This window comes from Choristoneura fumiferana, chromosome 6 (assembly GCF_025370935.1).
Source record: "Choristoneura fumiferana chromosome 6, NRCan_CFum_1, whole genome shotgun sequence".
NCBI classification, from domain to species: Eukaryota; Metazoa; Arthropoda; class Insecta; order Lepidoptera; family Tortricidae; genus Choristoneura; species Choristoneura fumiferana.
The window spans coordinates 18,391,691-18,412,842 of record NC_133477.1 but is presented as its reverse complement, the minus strand read 5'-3'; the positions used below and the strand labels follow the sequence as shown (position 1 = coordinate 18,412,842).

Sequence of the window (21,152 nt, the reverse complement as noted above, 5' to 3'; positions counted from 1 at the left end):
GAGAAAAGCCCATTGTATTAACTGTTGTTACGAGAACTGTAGATTTGTCGTGATTACTCATATTATTATATACCCCGGGTGTGATGCTCCTTACAAGACTTGCAATAATACGAGTTTGAATATAAAAATAGAATTTTATTACTTATGCGTAAAATCACAGATATATACTGTTACATACATAGAAATAATCCGTATGACGATGACAGGAAAGTTTAATTTCTAGCTCTGAGCTGCAGCCAGTGTCCTCCTTTCATCCTCAAGTTGAAGCTCTCCGTCGACAACTGGATAGGGATGTGCGTCCGTTCAGAAGGCTCCACCTTCATGTGTTGCAGCAGCTGATATACCATCACTTTCACCTCGCATAATGCAAAGCGGGATCCTGTGAGAAGGTTTAAACATTTGAGAACTTCAGAGAAAGACCTTTACTTGGAATTGAATGATAGAACCGATTACAATATTAGTCATTTCATTAGTCATAAGTCGTTTATTGCAACCATAGTATTGTATAGATCTTAAAAATTAAGTAGGTACATTTAGTTTCATGTCCTGGGCGGGCATGGCATACCCGTGTGGTGTCGGGTTAGAATTACACCTCTCCATTTCTTCCGTGGATGTCGTAAGAGCCGACTGAGGATATAGGTTAAGGTATACCGGAGGCCACAGGCTAGCTAGCAACCTATCACTATTGTACCGTTTTTGTCAAACTTAACTTTAGACAAAAAAAATAACAACAAAAAAAAATCTATTATTTTTTTGTTACAAAAATGACCAAATGCGGGTAGTTCGAGATACGAGTGGTGGTACTATTTGTGATCAAGTGCGTTTGGCACTTGTCTCACCGCCAGCGAGGAAGCGATTGGCTATCGACTATTTTCTCCCTCAAGAAACGAACAAAAGATATAAGATCCTGTGTGAGTAAAAGAGACACATATATAAATAGTTGATCGCTGGCTGTTCACACTGTCGGCGAGTACTCGCTCTTACATCTTTTGTCGCAGCGACAAGAGCTATAAAACTCGTGAGCTATAGATACTCGCTCAGCGATGTCAGCTTGGCGGCCGCCCCGCACGAGCGAGTCGAGTGGAGCGAGTAATCGCCCGTCGCACGCGAACACTCGCTTACAGCCGAGCGACGAAACTACACTCGCTTCTCGCTGCTCGCCCACTCGTTTCTAGTTACTCGCTCTACTCGCTTCTCGCTCATCGTCGGCGGTGGGACAAGTGCCTTTAGTTCAAAGGACTCGCGCTGCTAGGTACACACACTAATTGACACCCACTTTTATAACTGGACTTGACGTCCACTACTGGACATAGCGCGCCACAACACTCTTGTCTTCAGCCCTTCGCATCCAACCTTAACTACGAAAATATTAATTCATCACACTTGCTCGTAAACAGTATCGTAACATGCAGGCTACCTTGGTTGCAACCCCCCAAATAAAACCCTCGACCTTAATGTGCTTCTCATGAAACCCGTGGTCGGTAAATGATTCATTGCCTGAACTAATTTTCATACCATGAAGCCCAAGGTCGGTAAATGAGTTTGTTACTGCATGGTGTGCTGCTGCTCCGTGCGCGCGCTGCACACGCACGCCACGCACGCAATGCTGCCAAGAGCGCAATCAGCGGTATCGGCAATTTTTGAAAAAATATTAGTTTTCTTTTACAAATATACAATTTTACTCGCAAATGTGATGAAAAACATTGTATGTCGCACGGGCGGTACTGGAATTACGAACATCGACTCATTAAAGCCCTCAGTCTTCGACTTCGGGCTTCTAATAGACTCTCGTTCGTAATTCCTTATTTACCGCCCTTAAGACACAATGTACTATCCCCTCTGTCTTTACAATGGGACATTAATCTCATCATTGAAGCTGCTTTTGCTGAAGGTAACGATTGAAAATAATATTTATTTCCCTTACCAATACAATTCCTGGGGCCGAGTCCGAAAGGCAAATAAGTAAATGGTAGAATTTCATGTTTTCTTTCGTCAGAGAATCGCTCAGGGTCAAACTTCAGGGGATCGGGGAAGAACTCGGGATCCCGGTGGATGGCCATTACAGGGATATTCAAACCTTCGCCTTTCTTCATCTAAAAGTTAAGATAGAGCAATTTATAAAGACTTCTTGAAATACAGATGTTTTATTTTTTACTAGCGTTTACACGCGGCTTCGCACGCGTAAATCATTAGATACAGCAGTTGAATTGAAATTCCGGGATTTTATTAAGTTTTTTTGGGAATTCCCTAAAATTACAGCGTGGTTTTCATTGACGTTAAATTAAAACACCCATGCCAAATTTCATGACTCTAAACCCAGCGGTTATTAGTTAGAGATTTTATCCCTAGCCCAGCAGATTTTAGCCCGGCGGTTTTTATTTCTAGATTTTATCCCTATCCCGTGGGAATATTGGGATAAAAAGTAGCCTATGCGTTATTCCAGATATCCAGCTATCTACATACCAAATTTCATGACTCTTAGCCCCGCGATTGTTATTTAGAGACTTTATCCCTATCCCGTGGGAATATCGGGATAAAAAGTATCCTATGTTTTAATCCAGGTTATAAACTAACTTTTTGCCAAATTTCATCTAAATCTGTAAGCCGTTTCAACGTGAAGAAGTAACAAACATACTCACTCACTCACTCACAAACTTTCACATTTATAATATTAGTAGGATTATTTCAGCTTTGCCAAAAATAGGAGTGCTGTTGTAATATATTATTTTGAGGAAACATTTTACTTACGATATAGTCCTCCGTGGCTTTAGCATTGGGCTTACCCAAGTTGTAATCCTTGTTGCAAAGTCTGTCGGATGCTACCGCGGGTGGCCAAAGACGCAACAATTCTGAAAGGAGAAAACATTCAGTGATTAAATTCTTCCAAAAAAATAGCACTACCTTTGATATTTTCTTAAAATGCAAACTTACAGTAAGCTAGCTAGCTAACTCACTACGCGCTCGCGGCGAAATTGATACGAGCTCGCAGCGAACTCGCTGCGCGATCGTCTTGCATTCAATTCACCCGCAAATCGCTAGTAGTTACAGACATACCTGTGTCATTGAATTATTGTTAACTAGCTTTTGCCCGCGGCTTCGTCCGCATGGAACTGGGTCATCACGCGCTGTTCCCTCGGAAACTGCATTTTCCGGGATAAAAAGTAGCCTATGTCACTCTCTGGCCCAAACTATCTACTTATATGCCAAAAATCAAGTCAATCCGCCGCTCCGTTTCGACGTGAAAGACGGACAAATATACAAACACACACACTTTCGCATTTATAATATTAGTATGGTTATGGATATGGAACTTACAACCTAAAAATGGGCTGCATAGAAAACCAGCGTTACTGCATATAACGTGCGGCAACACATGCTGAGTGTGAGTGGAGACCCTTTTTGGTATCCAGTCGTATCACCAAGTAACATAGTTTTAGTGCTAGTTTTAGTCTTATCTATTTTATTATTGTAAGATGGTGGTACTTATGGAGCCAAAATAATATCTTTCTCATCTTCTTTCAATAATCTATCTTTCTTTCTTCAAAATTGCTAAAAGTGGCACCGAGGCCGTAACGTTTTGTGTGCTCTACCTACCCCATTTGGGAGTACAGGCGTGATCTTTGTGTGTGTGTGTGTGTGTGTGTGTGTGTGTGTGTGTGTGTAGATATGGATTGGTATCAAATTATAAAAGGTGTCCCAAAAAGGACGCAAGATTTGAAATTGATGAAAAACACTTTTTTTTTCGTTATAATATATTTGTATATAAAATTTTGTGTAACATAAAATAGGGTTATTTGTGGAATAATACTGCAGGCCAATGTCCTCCTAGGCTTTGCTGGCACATACGCACTCTTTTGTCAAAATTTTCTATGACCATTTTGCATAGATGCGGCTGAATTTCTCCAATGCAGCGTCGAATTTCCTCTTTCAAAGCATTGCCATTTGAACGGCTTGTTTTTGGACGACCAGTGGAATGAACATCATGAATTGATCCACTCTCCTGAATTTTGCAACCACTCTGCTCACAGTTGATGAAGTCAAGTCAATATTCCGACCATATTTTGCACGGAATTTTCGAACCGTACACGCCAAACTTCTTTTGAAATATTGTTCAATAATAAAAACGCGTTGATCTTTCGTATAACCCGCCATTTTTACAAACCTAAACATTCAGCTGTCAAATAGTTTTTTTTTAGGGTTGCCAGCACTAAAATATAAAAATGGCGGCAAATTAAAATCTTGCGTCCTTTTTGGGACACCTATGTCCTATTTGTAATACTTGGCGCGTAACCACGACAACTTTATCAAAAAAAAAATACATAGAAGGAAGTTATTCTTACCAGAGACACACATATCCATATAGGTCATGCTCTGGATAGAGTTGTAGTCAAACTTGCCCCCACTGGTCTTCTCATGTTCACTGATCTCTTGCGCCAGTTTCTCCTGCACGTCAGGATTGACGGCCAGCTCGTACAAAAGGAACGTCATAGCAGTAGAGACGGTCTCAAAGCCAGCAATGAAGAACAGGGCTGCTTGGGCGACCAAGTCGATGTCTGACCAGGCTAAAGAAACACATTTTTGTTAGATCCATTCAGGTTTAACTTCGTGAGTAGCGGCTTTCAAACCAATCCTGTGTTTTTTTTTTCAATTTAGTTCGTCAATACTGATTATGCCTACGTCTATGCCCACAACCAGCATCTGGCGATGAGCTGGTAGGTGATAGCGTCTCTCAAAATAAACTGTATCTGTAACACCTACTGACAAAATTGGTATAGTTACTTCTGTTTGTGGTCTTCTTTCCAACAGTAGACTCTTCAACTGTAGCAAAACCGGCGTCTGCGTCCTTATCGGATCTTTCGTCATGGGTAAGTCGACCTGGAGACAGACAGATGTTCTGTTTATTAATCACCTTAGTCTGGTGTGATAACAATATGACGCGTGGAATAGGATGTTAATAAAAATGCAAAAATGTTATTGTTTTCTAAATGATAATAAAAAAAAAAACAATCCTAGTCAACAGTGATAACGTATCGGTTTGATTAATGTATAAATAAAACTGCTATGAAAGGTGGGTATAAAGTTATGATAATTATTGTTATTCAAATAAATAACAAGTACCCAGTAAAACAAAACACAATCAGCGTAAGAAAATTATCTTTTTGGCAATGATATGCAAAAAATGCTAGTAATCAAATAAAACAGCAATACTACTTTTATAAATATACATAAATGAGCGAAATGTAAAAAAAAACAATGTAAGTTAATGTAACTCTTAAAATAGATTATGTAGTATACTAACTTAGTCATAGTTAGTTTTAGAATATTTTTCGATTGTATTATTGTACCTTTCTTAGCTTCCATTAGCAGATGGATCATGTCTGGACGTAGAATGTTGTGAGCCTCGCGATCCTTCATCGTGCTCGTCACGAGGTGCTTGAAGAAATCAGCAACATCGTCAGAGAAGAGAGTCATTTTCATTTTCTGCAAAATATTTTAATTATCAATCAGAATATTCAAATTAAAGTTTTATTTTGCACTTAAAATACCAACAATAAGAGTGAAAATAATTACAAACAATTAGTTACAATTTAAAATACACTAAAATAAATAAGTAACCCTTTATTGCTAAAAATAAAGTGCCATTCACTAACCTTTGCTAGAGAAGGTACGGAGGCATACAAGAAAAACTTCATCAATTGCCAGAAGCCAAAGTTTGATGCTTTGTAGCCCATTTTATAGAACTCGTTGTTGTCGTCAGTATGGGAATCAACCCTCAGGCCGAAGGCACAGGAAGCTATGACGTCATTGGCAAAACGAGTTGACAGATCCTTGACATCAATTTCGATCGATTTACCTGCAAAGTTTTATCAAATACAACGACATAATATACTTAACGTTTATTTAATTTAGCTTTATGATCACACATTGTCGCTGGATTGCAGCAAAAACTTCTAAATATATTTGAATATATCTATGTCTGATTTGCTTTTAAAGCCAGGCAGGAGTTCTATTCTTAAGGGCGCGCACTACCTCAGCTCGAATCCCGATTTTGCCCCCGCCTCACCGCACCGCATCGCTCGTAGCACGCACACAAGCTCGCGCGTAAATGTACGGCGCGGAAAAGTCACTCAAGTTCACGAAAAATCCAAATCCAATAACATAACACAACTACTACTTACATGGTAACTTTTACATTATAGACGAGTATAATTATTTATAATCAGATACAATTTTACTTAGTAAAATAATTACTATACGCGAAAAGTAATTACTGTATAGCCTGTATGCGTGCGTGTGTGCGCTGAATGCAAGCGACGCAGCCTACCCGTCCGAAAGCCAAAGTGGGAATGGCCAGGGGGCCGGGAAGCAGGAGCGGCCAGCGGTAAAATGGTTTTATGTGCGGTAGTTTAGGTATCTCTGTTTTACAGGGAATACAATACATTTATTAAAAAAGTGCAGCTACCATCACCTACCTTGTCATTAGTACTATTGTAATCCAAAGTTTTAAGTTGTAATTCGTAGTATTTTTTGAATATTAGCCGTTTATTTTTATATTTAGAGCCAACTTTGCGATTTTTTTCAATCGAGAAAATTTTACCGAATCGTGTTTTCGCCACTAGACGTCATTAGAGTTAGCCCTTAACTTTGCTGTATATGAGTTTCAAAGGGATTGCTGCAGTCATGTTGATAAATAAGAGGATCATACTATGCAAATTGAGATACTGTAGGCCCTTAACAGTTTGCCCATGTTATCTCATATAAATCGCGTTTGCATTAGAACGCAAAAAAATCATTATCTTTGAAAGGCGAAATCGATGTCTCATTTGCATTTCCTTTGTCGATCACTTTAATGTACTAAAAATCTTTATCAATTATTGTCTTTTTCATTTTTTTACAGAAAATGTGTTTTATTTAAAAAAATCCTAAAATTCAATCAGAAGATATAAGGTTTTACTGTTTCCTAATTACTCACTTTTTGACTTCAAAATTTTAGTCTTCAACGAGTTGACCATCTGGTTTCCCACTTCCACTATGAAAGGCAGCATGTGCTTCATCTTGGAGCTCGTGAATGCCGGACTCAACGTTGAGCGCATGTCTTTCCATTCTTGCCCTGAATATAAGAAACACTTCATTCATTATAATCATTTATGTCTCTGATGAGGATAGGCTTTGACCAAGGATCTAAACACGAAGATCTATTTTGTGTTATCCACAGCCAATGAGTTCCTGCAACCTTTATCAGGGCCCAAGGGCATAACAAATAACAAGCTAATATTATTAGCGATTTGTTATGCAATTGGGCCCAAATTGCCAGACAACCTTGCGAGAGAATAGAGATCTATTAAAACTTTTCCCCTGGTGAGTCTTCACCCCAAAAATTTTGCTCAGTTTCTCAAGAAATATTATATATTATTAAGATTATAACATAGAAGGCTAAATTAACACGTGAATAACATTTTACTTAGTAAGTACCTTTCAATGAGAATAGATTTCTCCCAAACAAAGGATCTAATTCTTCACTGACGAAGGTGCGATGGTCCAGGAAATGCTCAAAGTCCTTGACTGTGATCTTCTTAATCAGCTCGATGTCTCGGATGAATATGACAGGTTTGACAAATTCATAGTTGCCGACAAACCTGTTCATAGAGATTCTTACTATTAAAATTGTTATATTATGTAGGAATGTAAAAGTTAGTGTATTAAGTCATTTGGGAATTAGGTCCTGAAATTTGATTGTCAATACGTTTAGAGCTCAAGATCACTTGGTCCACATTAATAAATAAATAAATATCATGGGACACTTGACACCAATTGACCTAGTCCCAAACATTAGCAAAGTTTGTAATATGGATAAATACTAGGCAACGAATAAACATACTTATATACATACTTAAATAGATATTAAACATCCAAGACCTGAGAACAAACATTCGTATTATTCACACAAATATCTGCCCCCGCCGGGAATCGAACCCGGGACCTCAAGCTTCGTAGTCAGGTTCTCCAACCACTTGGCCATCCGGCCGTCAAAATCATTCTAATCTTTTGTCATTTTTCACAACTTGTTCACAGAACCATGTCATCAACGTACAAATGAAACGTGCGAATATGAGTCTAGACAGATAAGGCAATGTAGACAAGAAGGTAGGTAACAGAAGAATGTGAAAAGAGGATGTGATGGAAGTTATCCTTGTGCCGAATTTCACTGTTGACGTTTCATGTATACAGAAACATTTTTAGGGTTCCTTAGCCAAAATGGCAAAAACGGCACCCTTATAGTTTCGCCATGTCTGTCTGTCTGTTTGTCTGTCCGTCCGCGGCTTTTCTCAGGGACTATCAATGCTAGAAAGCTGTAATTTTGCACGAATATATATGTTAACTATGCCGACTAAATGGTACAATACAAAATTCTCAATTTTTTTAGAGTACATCCCATTGACGTAAAGTGGATTGATTTTTTTTCTCATCCATCCTTATAGTGTGGGGTATCGTTGGATAGGTCTTAAAAAAACCAATAAGGGGTTGCTAAAACGATTTTTCGATTCAATACTCAATACTCAATATTTTCAATACTCAGTATACTCAATACTCAATATTTATTCAGTGATCTGTTTGCAAAATATTCCACTTTAAAGTGCAAATTTTCATTAAAATCGAGCGCCACCCCCCCCCCTTCCCTCTTTAAAATCTAAGCTGGTGGGTGCAACAATTTGAAAAAATTCAGGATGGTAGAAAATATATCAAACTTACAAGGACAACTATAACGGTTAAGTTTTCTTGAGAATTATTAGTAGCTTAAGAGTAAATAGCAGCCTAAGTTATAAAATACACCTAAACATGGAATATTCCGTACAAAATGCGAAATCCTTAAAAAATACTACTTAATTTTTTCGTAATGGCTACGAAACCCTATTTTGGGCATCTCCAACACGCTCTTGGCTGTTTTTTTTTTAACCTGACATAGTTATATGTTCTGGATCATGCTGTTGACAGAGACGTTGTAATGAAATAAATTGATTTTCCCAGCAGCAGCAGTGAGATGCTTAATGGCTAGAATGTACAATTACTGTATAGCCCTACTCATTTTATTGACGGGCTTTTACGTGTCTGACGTGTATGTCCTGATGCCCTTGAAGCTAAATAAAACAAAGTGACCCATAATTCACTTGTTGTGAATTGGTAATAATCAATTATTGAGTTTTTCTCGTCTTCAAAGGTAACTAAATCATATTGATCTTATTCGAATTCGAATAACTATGTATAATTGGGGCCCATGCGAAACAAATAAGTAATTAGTTTTTAAATGTAATAATGATAATATTATGTGTGCCCTATTGGCATCCCACACACAAATCATAAGGAACATACACTATATTATGTATTTGATTGGTACAGGTGTTACTTTGCGGAGGTCTATAGCAATGAACTACATACTACTTTTATGCTAACAAGGCTTTCCCTTTTTTAGCTGAGAAGTAAGGTAAATAGTTCATTGATATTATGTACTATTTGTTCTTTAATAAACAACTAGCATAGAAAATGGCGTGGCTTTACAATTATCAACTTCAACAAATGGCATTTGCAATAAAACACTTAGAAAAGCCTTGAACAGAAAAGTTGCACTTTGCTCCCTCTCGTCAGGGAGGAAAAGTTACTTTTATGGAGGAGAGGTGTGAAAAAAATATTATCATTTAAGCATTATTTAAAGACACGAAAATCTCTTGGCAACCGCCGTTTTATTGTAAAGAAGTAACAAAACACACAATTATTTTAATAATAACTTACCTCTCTTCTGGGTAATCCGTGTACATATTGTTAATTATGTCGACGAAGTGTCTGAGGCGGAGCATGGTCGTCGCCATATTGCCCACCAGTGGGATTGGTGTCCTGTTCTTGACCCCATACTTGCTGAATCGCGAGTAGACTTGCCGGCAGTAGATTACAAATGCCGCGACCAGCGCGGCCACCCAAATGTAGAATATCATGATCTGTAAAATAAATTTATTTTTAAATTTACAACGTATTAGGAATTTCTAATTGCCGGAGCCAAACTATAGAGCTTAAAACATCATCATATTTGAATACACAGAGTTCTTTATTTTTATAAAATTCACCGTGATTGACCCCTATCTCACCTGATGTTAAGTGCAGATGAGGCCAAAGGTCACACTAGTTCAGTAACAGCCTATTCACTCTAGCCTTGAAGAGCCCTACTTAGATTGTATTTATCCGGAAATATAGACTAAGTCGTGGTGGCCTAGTGGTTTGACCTATCGCCTCTCAAACAGAGGGTCGTGGGTTCAAACCCCGGCTCGCACCTCTGAGTTTTTCGAAATTCATGTGCGGAATTACATTTGAAATTTACCACGAACTTTGCGGTGAAGGAAAACATCGTGAGGAAAACCTGCACAAACCTGCGAAGCAATTCAATGGTGCGTGTGAAGTTCCCAATCCGCACTGGGCCCGCGTGGGAACTATGGCCCAAGCCCTCTTGTTCTGAGAGGAGGCCTGTGCCCAGCAGTGGGACGTATATAGGCTGGGATGATGATGATGATGATGATATAGACTACGGGAGCGAATTCCATTCCTTTGCAGTTCGCATTATGAAAAAAGAAGCAAAACGCTTCGTGCGGGCTAACGGAACACTAAATACATAAGGGTGAAGACGCTCCCCCCGCCTGGAAGTCCGTTGGCAAAATAGAGATGCACCAAAATTAGAACAAAAGAAAGAAATACATTTATTCGTGACAAATAGAAATAAACGATATGTTCAAAAAAGGCACAAACAAATTTATCACGGAATGATCCTCAGCATGCCATAAGAAGTATTTATAAAGTTATATGAACCTGTTCTGTCATATCTTTTTCGCCGTAAGTAAGTATATTCTTTATACCGTACGACCAAGTGACTAAAGGAAGGACTAAAATTAATTTTAAAAGTTAAAATTCGGCGCGTATGGTTAATGGAAACGTCAATGAAATTCACGTTTTTTTTCTCATTGGTAAATACGAATAAATAAATATCACACGGTAGGTACTTTGACACTAATTGACCTAGTACCAAAGTATGAAAAACTTGTGTTATGGTTACTACGCAACGGATAAACATACCTACTTGAATAGATAGATACATACTTAATTATAATATATTAAACACCCAAGACTCGAGAACAAACATTTGTATTTTGGACACAAATATCTGCCCCGACTGGGGATTGAACCCTTACTTAGGTTCTCTTACCACTGGGCTCTATCGGGTATCGGGGGGGGGGGGAAGAACATGCCTAGTAACGACGACTAACGACGACGAAGAGTTCGTGACGACTAACTTTCAAACCGCTATAACTCAAAAAGTTGCTTAGGTGACTAGACATGTTCTTCCCGTAGACCCTTCTTTATCATAAACACGACATAAAGTAATGATTAAAGCAATCTTTAGTAATGCTAAATACTTCACTTCAAGTATGTAATGAAACCATAGATATCAAATCTATTGTGAAGTAGTGTCGATTGCTCTTACGTGCATATAACAGGATCTCATTATATATGCTAACTTGATAAGTAAATAGCTCCACAAGTAACGCCTGATTCAATCAATTCTTTAACCAGATGAGGCTGAATTGTATCTCACTGGTTAAGTAACAGCCTATTCTTGGCCTTGAACGCCCTACATAGGTTGTATTGTTCCGGAAATACACCCTTAGTTCGCAACGTCCTTTCGTCCGTCCGACCATCTGTCCGCGGCTTAGCTTAGAGATTGCATTTACCATGTTGCTCGAAATAATTATTCTATTCTGATGCTCCCGCGGGATCGAGATTCCGTGTCAAATCCCATAGTCTCAACCGCTATAAGTCTACGGACACAAAATTTATAACAAAAAATTGAACCGACTACAAAAAACCATGAAAATAATTTTCTACCAGTCTGAAGTCGGTCGGTGCCTCAGCACGAGCCAGCAGGAGTGATTGAAGCCCAATATAAAGTGAGTAGGTGAGGTAGATGACTATAAGTCCACTCCTGCTGGCTCGCGCTGAGGCACCGACCGACTTCAGACTGGTAGAAAATTATTTTCATGGTTATTTGTAGTCAGTTCAATTTTTTGGTATAATTTTTTTTCACGCTTTTAGTGTAAATAATCTAAGACAATAGTTTAATATCAACTGCTCGTCACCTTTTACGAAAGATTGCTTTTTTTCCGATGCAGATGAGACGTTCATTATTAAGGAGTCCTGGTCTTTACCACCCGTTTTACCATATGCATTACGAGGAGCATAAATTGCCAAGCAACTGTGTCAAAGTAATTAAAATTCAACTTTCAAGAGCAAATGCACGAGTTACTACTAAATATATCCAATTTACTATAGGTGTCCCTACAACATTTGAACAGTACCCTCGATTTCCTTAAGATCCAATCAACAGATCCTGATTTGGTGCTTATGGGACCAAATTGAAGGCATTTCTAGACGAACGCAAATAAAAAAAATTGAATCGGTTCATAAATGACGGAGTTCTGAGGTAACAAACACAATCGAATTGATAACCTCCTCCTTTTTAGAATTCGTTTAAAATATTACACAGGGGTTCTTTCAACAAAGTAAACGCACCACAATCTAACTTTTGGAAGATATGGGATTTAGTGATGGTACTTAAGCTCTCGTGAGACATATTTGATAAAATATCTAAATTGAATGGTTCAACTCATGGTTACAATCGAGAATTGAACAAGCGAGCCAATCCGCGGGCAAAAACCTACCTAGATCTTAGCAAGTAATTTTAAATAATTCTTTATTAGGAACATTCGTACAAATTAAACGCAATCAACTTATCAATAACTGGTTAAACCAGCTTCTTGACGTTTTCAACTCTATTGATAAAAAAATACACATAAACATTACTCACGTGCCGTTGACAAGTTTGTAAACATACAATTTAAATATTTACATAGCAAAACTCGGAAATACGTGTTTGCCGCTCGAAGCGCGGAATACAACTCAGCCTCGGTAACTCAGCAATCATCAATAACCAGCTATATATAATGTGCATATACTCAAGTACCTTTGTTAAATTATATAGCTAGAGTCATTCACGATGACGCGTGCCGTGACTCTTATTACAATGTCATTAATGTCTAATTTTGACAAATCACGCGTCTTTGTGGATGGCACTAGGTATAACTACATATTACTCGAACGTATCACTGAGATAACAATATTAAATGTTTATGAATTGAAATTGTAAGTCATTAAGGAAATTTAAAATTTAAAATAGGATTATTTTTATCGTGTTGTAGGTACACATTTTTATAGATAAAAGTAGCTATGCTATTTAAGAATAAATTAGCTTTTATACCGGGTGTGGCCTGTAATATGAGCAAATAATTAAAACATAGATCATAATCCTCAAGATTTTTAATTTTTATTACACTTTTAAGTTTATTCGAAGAAGCAATGTAAAGCAAAATGCTTGATGCTTGTAGCGTGACAGGCGATGCCAGTTGTGTTCAGGATGGCGTATTCGTACATTGATAGCAGTATTTAATTTGTATGAAAAAAGGAAGATTCAAAGACTCCATTATTTTTAAAAGTCGCTGAACTAATGTTGTTCAGTTTGACGAGTATGATCTATGTTTTAATTATTTGCTCGTATTACAGGCCACACCCGGTACATCAACCTTATGGTTAGTGGCATTTTATAAAGGTGTATAATCAGTAATCAAATCAGCCATTTATTTGCTCAAACATGGTATGTGCAGATATCTAGTTGTTACAGGCTTCATAATTCCTAATTCTTTTATTGCTTGAAATAATGTTAAAAAAAGGTCTTAATTTAACAGTTAACACTTCATTATTTCAACAAAGTGGCATGCAATCACTTAGAATTTTTCAATTATTGTAATTTATGGAGCTGTTACATGTTTTGTGTATAGATGATATTGTTGATGTCTTAGTAATGTCCATATACATGTATACCCTTGACTGTACCTATAGGTTTCTAAACTTCATTTATGACGTTGCTGTATTTTTATACGAAATTACGTAGGTATTTTACCTGTTGAGTAACGTAACCAACCAAAAACCGTTTTTGTGGACCCAGTACCAGTACCAATAGAAGATTTGGTACCTTATTTGGCCATGTACGATGCCTCAATGGACCAATTGAGCAAAGATGCGAATAAAATCTAGGTACTGTAAGATGCAATTGGGATGTCTATTTTTTTGCAATGTATAGTAAATCGAAAACCATTTCGAGATAAATGCTTTTTAACTCGTTTTCTGTAGTTATTTAATTTTAATATAATGTAATTAATTTATTATTTAACAAATAAGCTATGACCTTCATTTGACATTGGTGTAAATTGCGTAACCGGTCCAAGTCGTACTTTATTCTGTGTGGTTAGAACTCTTCACAATTTACGCGTGGATTATACTACGGAGTTTGATTTGGATCGGCAATCTGACATTTGGCACTGACAGTGCCGGCAAAGTGTCATTACTGTAAATTGTCATTCTTGTTTGTTTTGCGACGAATAATGTGGAATTAAGTAAATACGGTCATCGTTCATCCACCATCACCTCTCATATTTCGTTTTCTAGAATTTTTTTACCGTACAACGGCAAAAACTACTAGACACTGGCAAAATTGTCCTCGAATGGACAGAGCCATATTTTTTTTAAAGAAACAACAACAACAACAAGTAAAATACCGTGGCTGTGTTATACCGGATTCCGATGACCTTTTCTGAATGAATTGTACCTTTGGTTAAACCGGACGCCGATCTTTCTGCACTTACGACGACTTACACTTCTCTCTTTGAGAACAACTTTGTTTGGCCCGGACACGATCTTTCTGCACTTACGACGACTTGCACTTACACTTACACTCACGGACAATTCACACCAATTGACCTAGTCCCAAAGTAAGCTAAGAAAAGCTTGTGTTATGGGTAATAGCAACGGAAAAATACTTATATACATAGATACATACTTAAATACATATTAAACACCCAAGACCTGAAAGCAATATTCGTATTTTTCATACAAATATCTGCCCTGACACGGAATCGAAAGCGGGACCCTAAGCTTCGTATTCAGGTTCTCTAACCACTAGGCCATCTGGTCGTCAAAATGCTATGCCTTAAAAAAAGTTAACTAAACAAGGTGATACTAATGAAAATATAATGTGAGTAGTTTTAAGGTTGAAAATAAAATAAAACTATTTTGGTTGTTTATTCACTTTTTTTTATATCTCACTTTGCAAATTAATCACACCGCATGCTTTAACAACAATATGGTTCATGTAACTTACATGTTTATGGTTTATGACAGAATGGGGTTTTAAAAAGTCTAAACTCTTAATTCTTCTGATAAACCTCTCAACATGTACTCTGAGACTTGCTATTACTTTGTCTTTATTACTTCTGCTTTACTAGGCTTGATACCAGAGTACACGCTGGGAGGGCGGAGCAACTTGACACCTTTTGTTATCAGCTCAGTTTCAATTTATTTGAAACCTCTGTCTGCCATGATGACTGAGTTTGGTGGCAGAATATCACTTTTGTACATCTTCTTCCAGCTATAAAAAAAAAACTAAATTAGGTTCATGGTACAGAAGCTTAATACGATGAAAACTAAATTACACGGGTACATAAAAAACGGCGTTATTTATTAGATTTATAAAATAAATGCTAACTGAACCAGAATAAACAATTAATTATAAACCTCCTCTTCTTACTTAAAATAATACTATACCACTTTCTAAAGTTGGTATTTTGTGAGCCCTACTCATATACAAAATAATAAGGTATGTGATATCTGGAATTCTCTGCCCTTTTTACTGCACTCCAACATAAATCAGACATGACTCAAGTTTCATGCATGATAGTGCATCTTCTGCAAATACGACAATAGTTATACTCGTATTTGTAGGTTAGTAAGTGTATAAAATAAATTACTTACGTTTAGATGATCTTCACAGCAATAACACTGGCGTTTTGAATCGACATCGATATCTTATTTATAACACCATAGCTTTTTCAAGTTCTTATTTACGTACACAAAAGGTTTTTTACTATTACGGCTAGTAGTGTTGGTGCGACTTGGTACAATACATTTTTATTCATCTCGGTATCCAGAGGCAAGCAAAGTTCAACGAATAAGCAGGTTCAGTCCAAGGTACTAGCACAGGTCGACGAGTAAGTATATTAGGGTAATCGGAATCCAGGGAAAACAATTATGTTACGAGGATGGAACGGATTGACAATAGTGAAAGTTGGTGACAGTTGACACTAAACTTGACCACAGATAAAAAAAATAAAAATAAAGAGAGTGCCACATGACAAAGTCATGAACTAATCAGCTATGTGGTAGCACTTTATCGAATTGTGACGTCATCAACCAAAAGATTTTCAATAATTAATTTTGAAAAAAGTAGTGAACTAAATGAAAAAATATTGAAATTAGTTTCTTATAATTGACTTTTCTGTACAAAAAAAATATAAAAACCGTGGGTAATTTTTTTAGACATCCCCAATTAGTTATTGATGAATGCGATAGATAATAACCACATGTCTCGTAAGTCAATAACAACAAAGCGTAGGCAACAGATTGAGTCTATATAAGCTTGGCGCATCGGAGTGGTTAGTTGTGTCAACTTGTGTGTCACTTTATGTGGTTATTGTAATATAAAAATAGATATTGGCATCTTCATATCATTGTAGGATACGATAAAGGTAAGTGATTAAAACGGAATGGTGTTAAAAATACAAACTGAAATATAGATGCACAGAAAAAACAGAAAAATAAGACCATCACTGGGAATCGAACCAAGGTCCTCGGTAATCCGTACCGCGTGCTATTACGGATTACCGAGGACCTGGGTTCGTTTCCCAGTGATGGTCTTATTTTTCTGTTTTTTCTGTGCATCTATATTTCAGTTTGTATTTTCAATTTCGGTTTTACGGGATGACCGTGAAAGTAAAAATTTGGAATTGAAATAAAAAATACAAAAAGATTCCAAAAAACCAATCTTAATTGGAATGGTGTTAGGTAGACTGACGACATCGTGAGGGTTGAGGGCATCCGGTGGATGCGAATGGCGAGTTGTGGTTCATTGTAGCGTTCTAAGGGGAGGCCTTTGTTCAGCAGTGGACGTGTTCTTGCTGATGATGATGATGATGATTTGTAATGGCATAATGAACAAATAGTCACATTAAACGACTTAGGTATGTCAAAAAGCATCATTTTTTAATAACCTACCTGATGATGTTAACTTAAAAGAAACTGTACCGGAATTTAAGAAGAGTTAAGGTAGTTTTTAAGTTGAAAAGCTTATTATTCAGTTAGCGAATACCTAAACGACAACTGTAATTTAAGTCAATAAGCATGTAGTTGCAAGTAATATTTGTACGCCCTGTGGCAGAACATTAGCTGAACTAATTTTATAATTATAAAATTACTAGCTTTTGCCCGCGGCTTCGCCCGCGTGGAACTCGGTTATCGCGCGCTGTTCCCTCGGGAACTGTGCATTTTTCCGGGATAAAAAGTAGCCTATGTCACTCTCGGGCCCATAAACTATTCTCTATGCCAATAATCACGTCAATCCGTCGCTCCATTACGGCGTGAAACACGGACAAACATACACACAAACACACACACTTTCGCTTTTATAATATTAGTATGGATATCCACCATCCAGCATAACTATGTTATGTGTATACCTGTTGTTCACAAATAAATTATTTGATTGGTTATTTGATTGGTTAAAATAATATTTCAAACTCATAATTCACAACTATTTTGCCTTCCGTCACAGAATAGATAATAGTACACTTCCGTTAACTTTAAGGAAACATTCAACAGGTCAAAATGAGGTTAATTTCTCCAAAACACTAGCAGCCTAACTTTTACTATTTACGAGATAGTCAAAATATAATTATTATTTATGCACAGTAAAACAGTGCATTATTGAATGAAATTACAAACCGACTAATTCGAGTATCGCAACGAAACATGATTTTTGTATTTTTTTATTAAGATGTCAACATTTCTGACTTACAAGATACAGGCCTTGCCTAGTTTGTGAGTCAGGATCAGGATTCAACTTATTTAATTGTGCTATGTTTAACTTAAGTTTTCTTTTTCTTTGTAACTAATTTATTGAATCAGGCGTTACTTTGCGGAGGTCCATATCAATGAACTAAAAGAATTTCCTTGCTCACCCGCGACCTTACGATAGCTAAGCTTATGCAAAATATGCGTGTTCATGCAGTTCCTCCACCTCCACACTGTAAGAACACACACAAATCACACAAACCCATCTATCACCACCACCACACTACAACAACTCTAACACTCTCTCTGGCTTTTAGTCTAACAACTGGTAGCATGGTGTACGGTTGTGTCACTCTGAAGATGAGCTCTGGTTGAGTTCGAAACGCGTCAGTGTAGTGTGGTGGTGGTGATAGATGGGTTTGTGTGATTTGTGTGTGTTCTTACAGTGTGGAGGTGGAGGAACTGCATGAACACGCATATTTTGCATAAGCTTAGCTATTGTAAGGTCGCGGGTGAGCAAGGAAATTCTTTTAGTTCATTTTTCTTTGTAAATGTTTATTTCCTCTCTTGTGCAATTTTGTCTTATTGAATAAAGATTTTATAATTACTATTATATTATAATTTTAATGTAATTAGTATCGCTTACCGGCACTATAATGTAAACATTAAGATGCAACCACTGATGTACCTAGGTAATTTGCTTATCGTCTCTGAACATAAATTATAGGAAAGTTATGATTGGATGCAGATAAAATTATATAAAATGATAACTTATACTGCGACAACAAGGCGAGTCGTTCTCGATCCTCTCTAAGTAAAAACACTTGCTAATAATTGTAATATTTAGAGTCAGAGTATCATTCCGCACATTAGAAACCTTCAGGCTCATCCCTACATACTCACATAACTTCAATTCCCGACTAAAACAAAAACAACCGTCCGTGCTTCCATCAGCCAGTGTTTCTAGACAACTATGACATAGGGCTTTCAAGAACAGGGTTCATATTTTCTTAAAGGCCGGCAACAGACCAAGTAGTTAGTACTCATGGACGGTGGTGATCATTTCTATCAGATGACCCGCATATTCGTAATAATAATGTTTTTGGTATAAATTTCATTTTTAATGCAAGCTTTTTTTGCTGATTACTTTTTGTTGACTGTACTTGTATTGTCACCCAAACTACATTCGCATACCAAATTTCAAGTCGATGCCATTAACCGTTGAAGAGTTCCGCCCTGTGGAGACGATCCTGGCTGGACTACCAGGATGTCACTATCAGATTATTGTATTGTCACCAGATTTACATAAGTTTGTCAAATTTCAAGTCGATCGGACAACTGGAAGTGTGTCAAATTTAACTTTCAAGATTTGCTCCAAATAAATAAACGAACAGGGCAAGTTAAATGAAAGCTTGTAAAAACAAATTTAATAAGAACATAAGAAAACTATAATATCAGCCAGAACATTTTAACTATGGTAGACCGGTCACTCTTTGCTGAACTGATCCATCTAAAAAATCTGCCCCTCAAATGTATGCAATAATGAACATTTTGTTTGTAGGTTGGGCCAAATTTTGTGCTGCTGAGTATAGTCTCTAAATATATTCCACAGATGCTGTTCCTCATCTGGGTAGTAGTCCTGGTCCTGATGTTGGTGCTTTGCTACCGCGCTGTGTACACCAAGTTCAGTAGATATGGTGTGAAGAATTTGACCCCAGTCCCGATACTGGGAGACATGACGAAAGTGACCCTACAGTTGGAACACTTCTTTGACAATCTCGATAAGACTTATAGAAGCTTTCCAGGAGAAAGGTGATTTTTTTATTTCATTTACATAAGTAAATATGTATTTAGGCAGGTAGGGGTTTAAAAACATCGAAGTTAAAAACACCGAATTTCACAAGACCCAAGAACGGTAGGAGGTGCAAATATTGGCACACCGAATGTTTATTTGACCAAAAGTTTTTAATTCTAAAAGTACTCTAGTTTTTAGGGTTCCGGAGCCAAAATGACAAAAACGGAACCCATATAGTTTCGCCATGTCTGTCTGTCTGTCTGTTCGTCCGCGGCTTTTCCCAGGGAATATCAATGCTAGAAAGCTGTAATTTTGCAAGAAAGTATATGTTAACTATGCCGACAAAATGGTACAATAAAAAAATGAATAAAAATTTTTTTTTTGAGTATCTCCCATAGTCGTAAAGTGGGGGTGGTTTTTTTTTTCTCATCCAACCTTTTAGTGTGGGGTATCGTTGGATAGGTTTTTAAAACCATTAGGGGGTTGTTAAAACGATTTTATTAAAGATTCAGTGATTTGTTTGCAAATATTTCAACTTTAAAGTACACATTTTCATTAAAATCGAGCCCCCTCCCCTCTAAAATCTAAACCGATGCTAGTTAGTATGTCAAACTTTCAAAGGAAACACTATATAACGGATAAGTTGCTTGAGAATTATTATAGTTTATGAGTAAATAAAGCCTAAGGTATAAAATATACCTAATTTGAAGATTCCGTATAAAATACGAAATCCTCCAAAAAATATACTTATTTTTTTTCGTATGGCTTACGGAACCCTATTTTGGGCGTGTCCGACACGCTCTTGGCCGGTTTTTTCTCTAATTTTGTATTCTATTTTAAAATTTACCTACCTATTAACCGTACGTAGTTGTTGGTTTAGATAAATTATTGTATGCTAAGTTTATACTTAAGTAAGTAAAAAAAAAACTCGTGGTGTCTATTTCTACGATGCTCGCTATGCTCACAACGTAACTCACGCCACTCGGGTTTTTTGATCGCTCTTATAATATACTATTATTTTTTATCTTTACTTTAGACGTTGACAAGATTTTTGGCCCTTGCTTAGTCACATGACTGGTTTACACTCACAATCAGAACAAGTAACTGTTGAAGATAAATATAACAAATATTTACGTTTGCAACGCAAACATGATGGAAATATGACAGCTATATTATGTTGTACTTACTAATTTCAAGCCCTATCTCACAAGCGTCTGCGTGTGGGCTAGATTCCAAATAGTTCTTGATACTTAGATAAAAAATCGGCAACTCATCTTTGTAATTTGTTAGGTTTGAGATATGAAAG

The 21,152-nt window shown here is 37.0% G+C and overlaps 1 protein-coding gene across 1 annotated transcript; it reads right to left on the bottom strand.

The window, feature by feature from the left end:
* Window positions 1-178: 178 nt before the first annotated feature.
* Window positions 179-12,997, bottom strand: LOC141429261 (cytochrome P450 9e2-like; the record flags this gene model as incomplete). The annotated part of the gene is given in 11 exon segments (XM_074089541.1): window positions 179-379; window positions 1,925-2,093; window positions 2,749-2,849; window positions 4,341-4,562; window positions 4,780-4,875; window positions 5,346-5,481; window positions 5,652-5,854; window positions 6,974-7,111; window positions 7,474-7,637; window positions 9,787-9,989; window positions 12,902-12,997. Coding segments are annotated over 10 exon segments (1,596 nt in total). The 5' UTR covers window positions 9,987-9,989; window positions 12,902-12,997.
* Window positions 12,998-21,152: the final 8,155 nt, after the last annotated feature.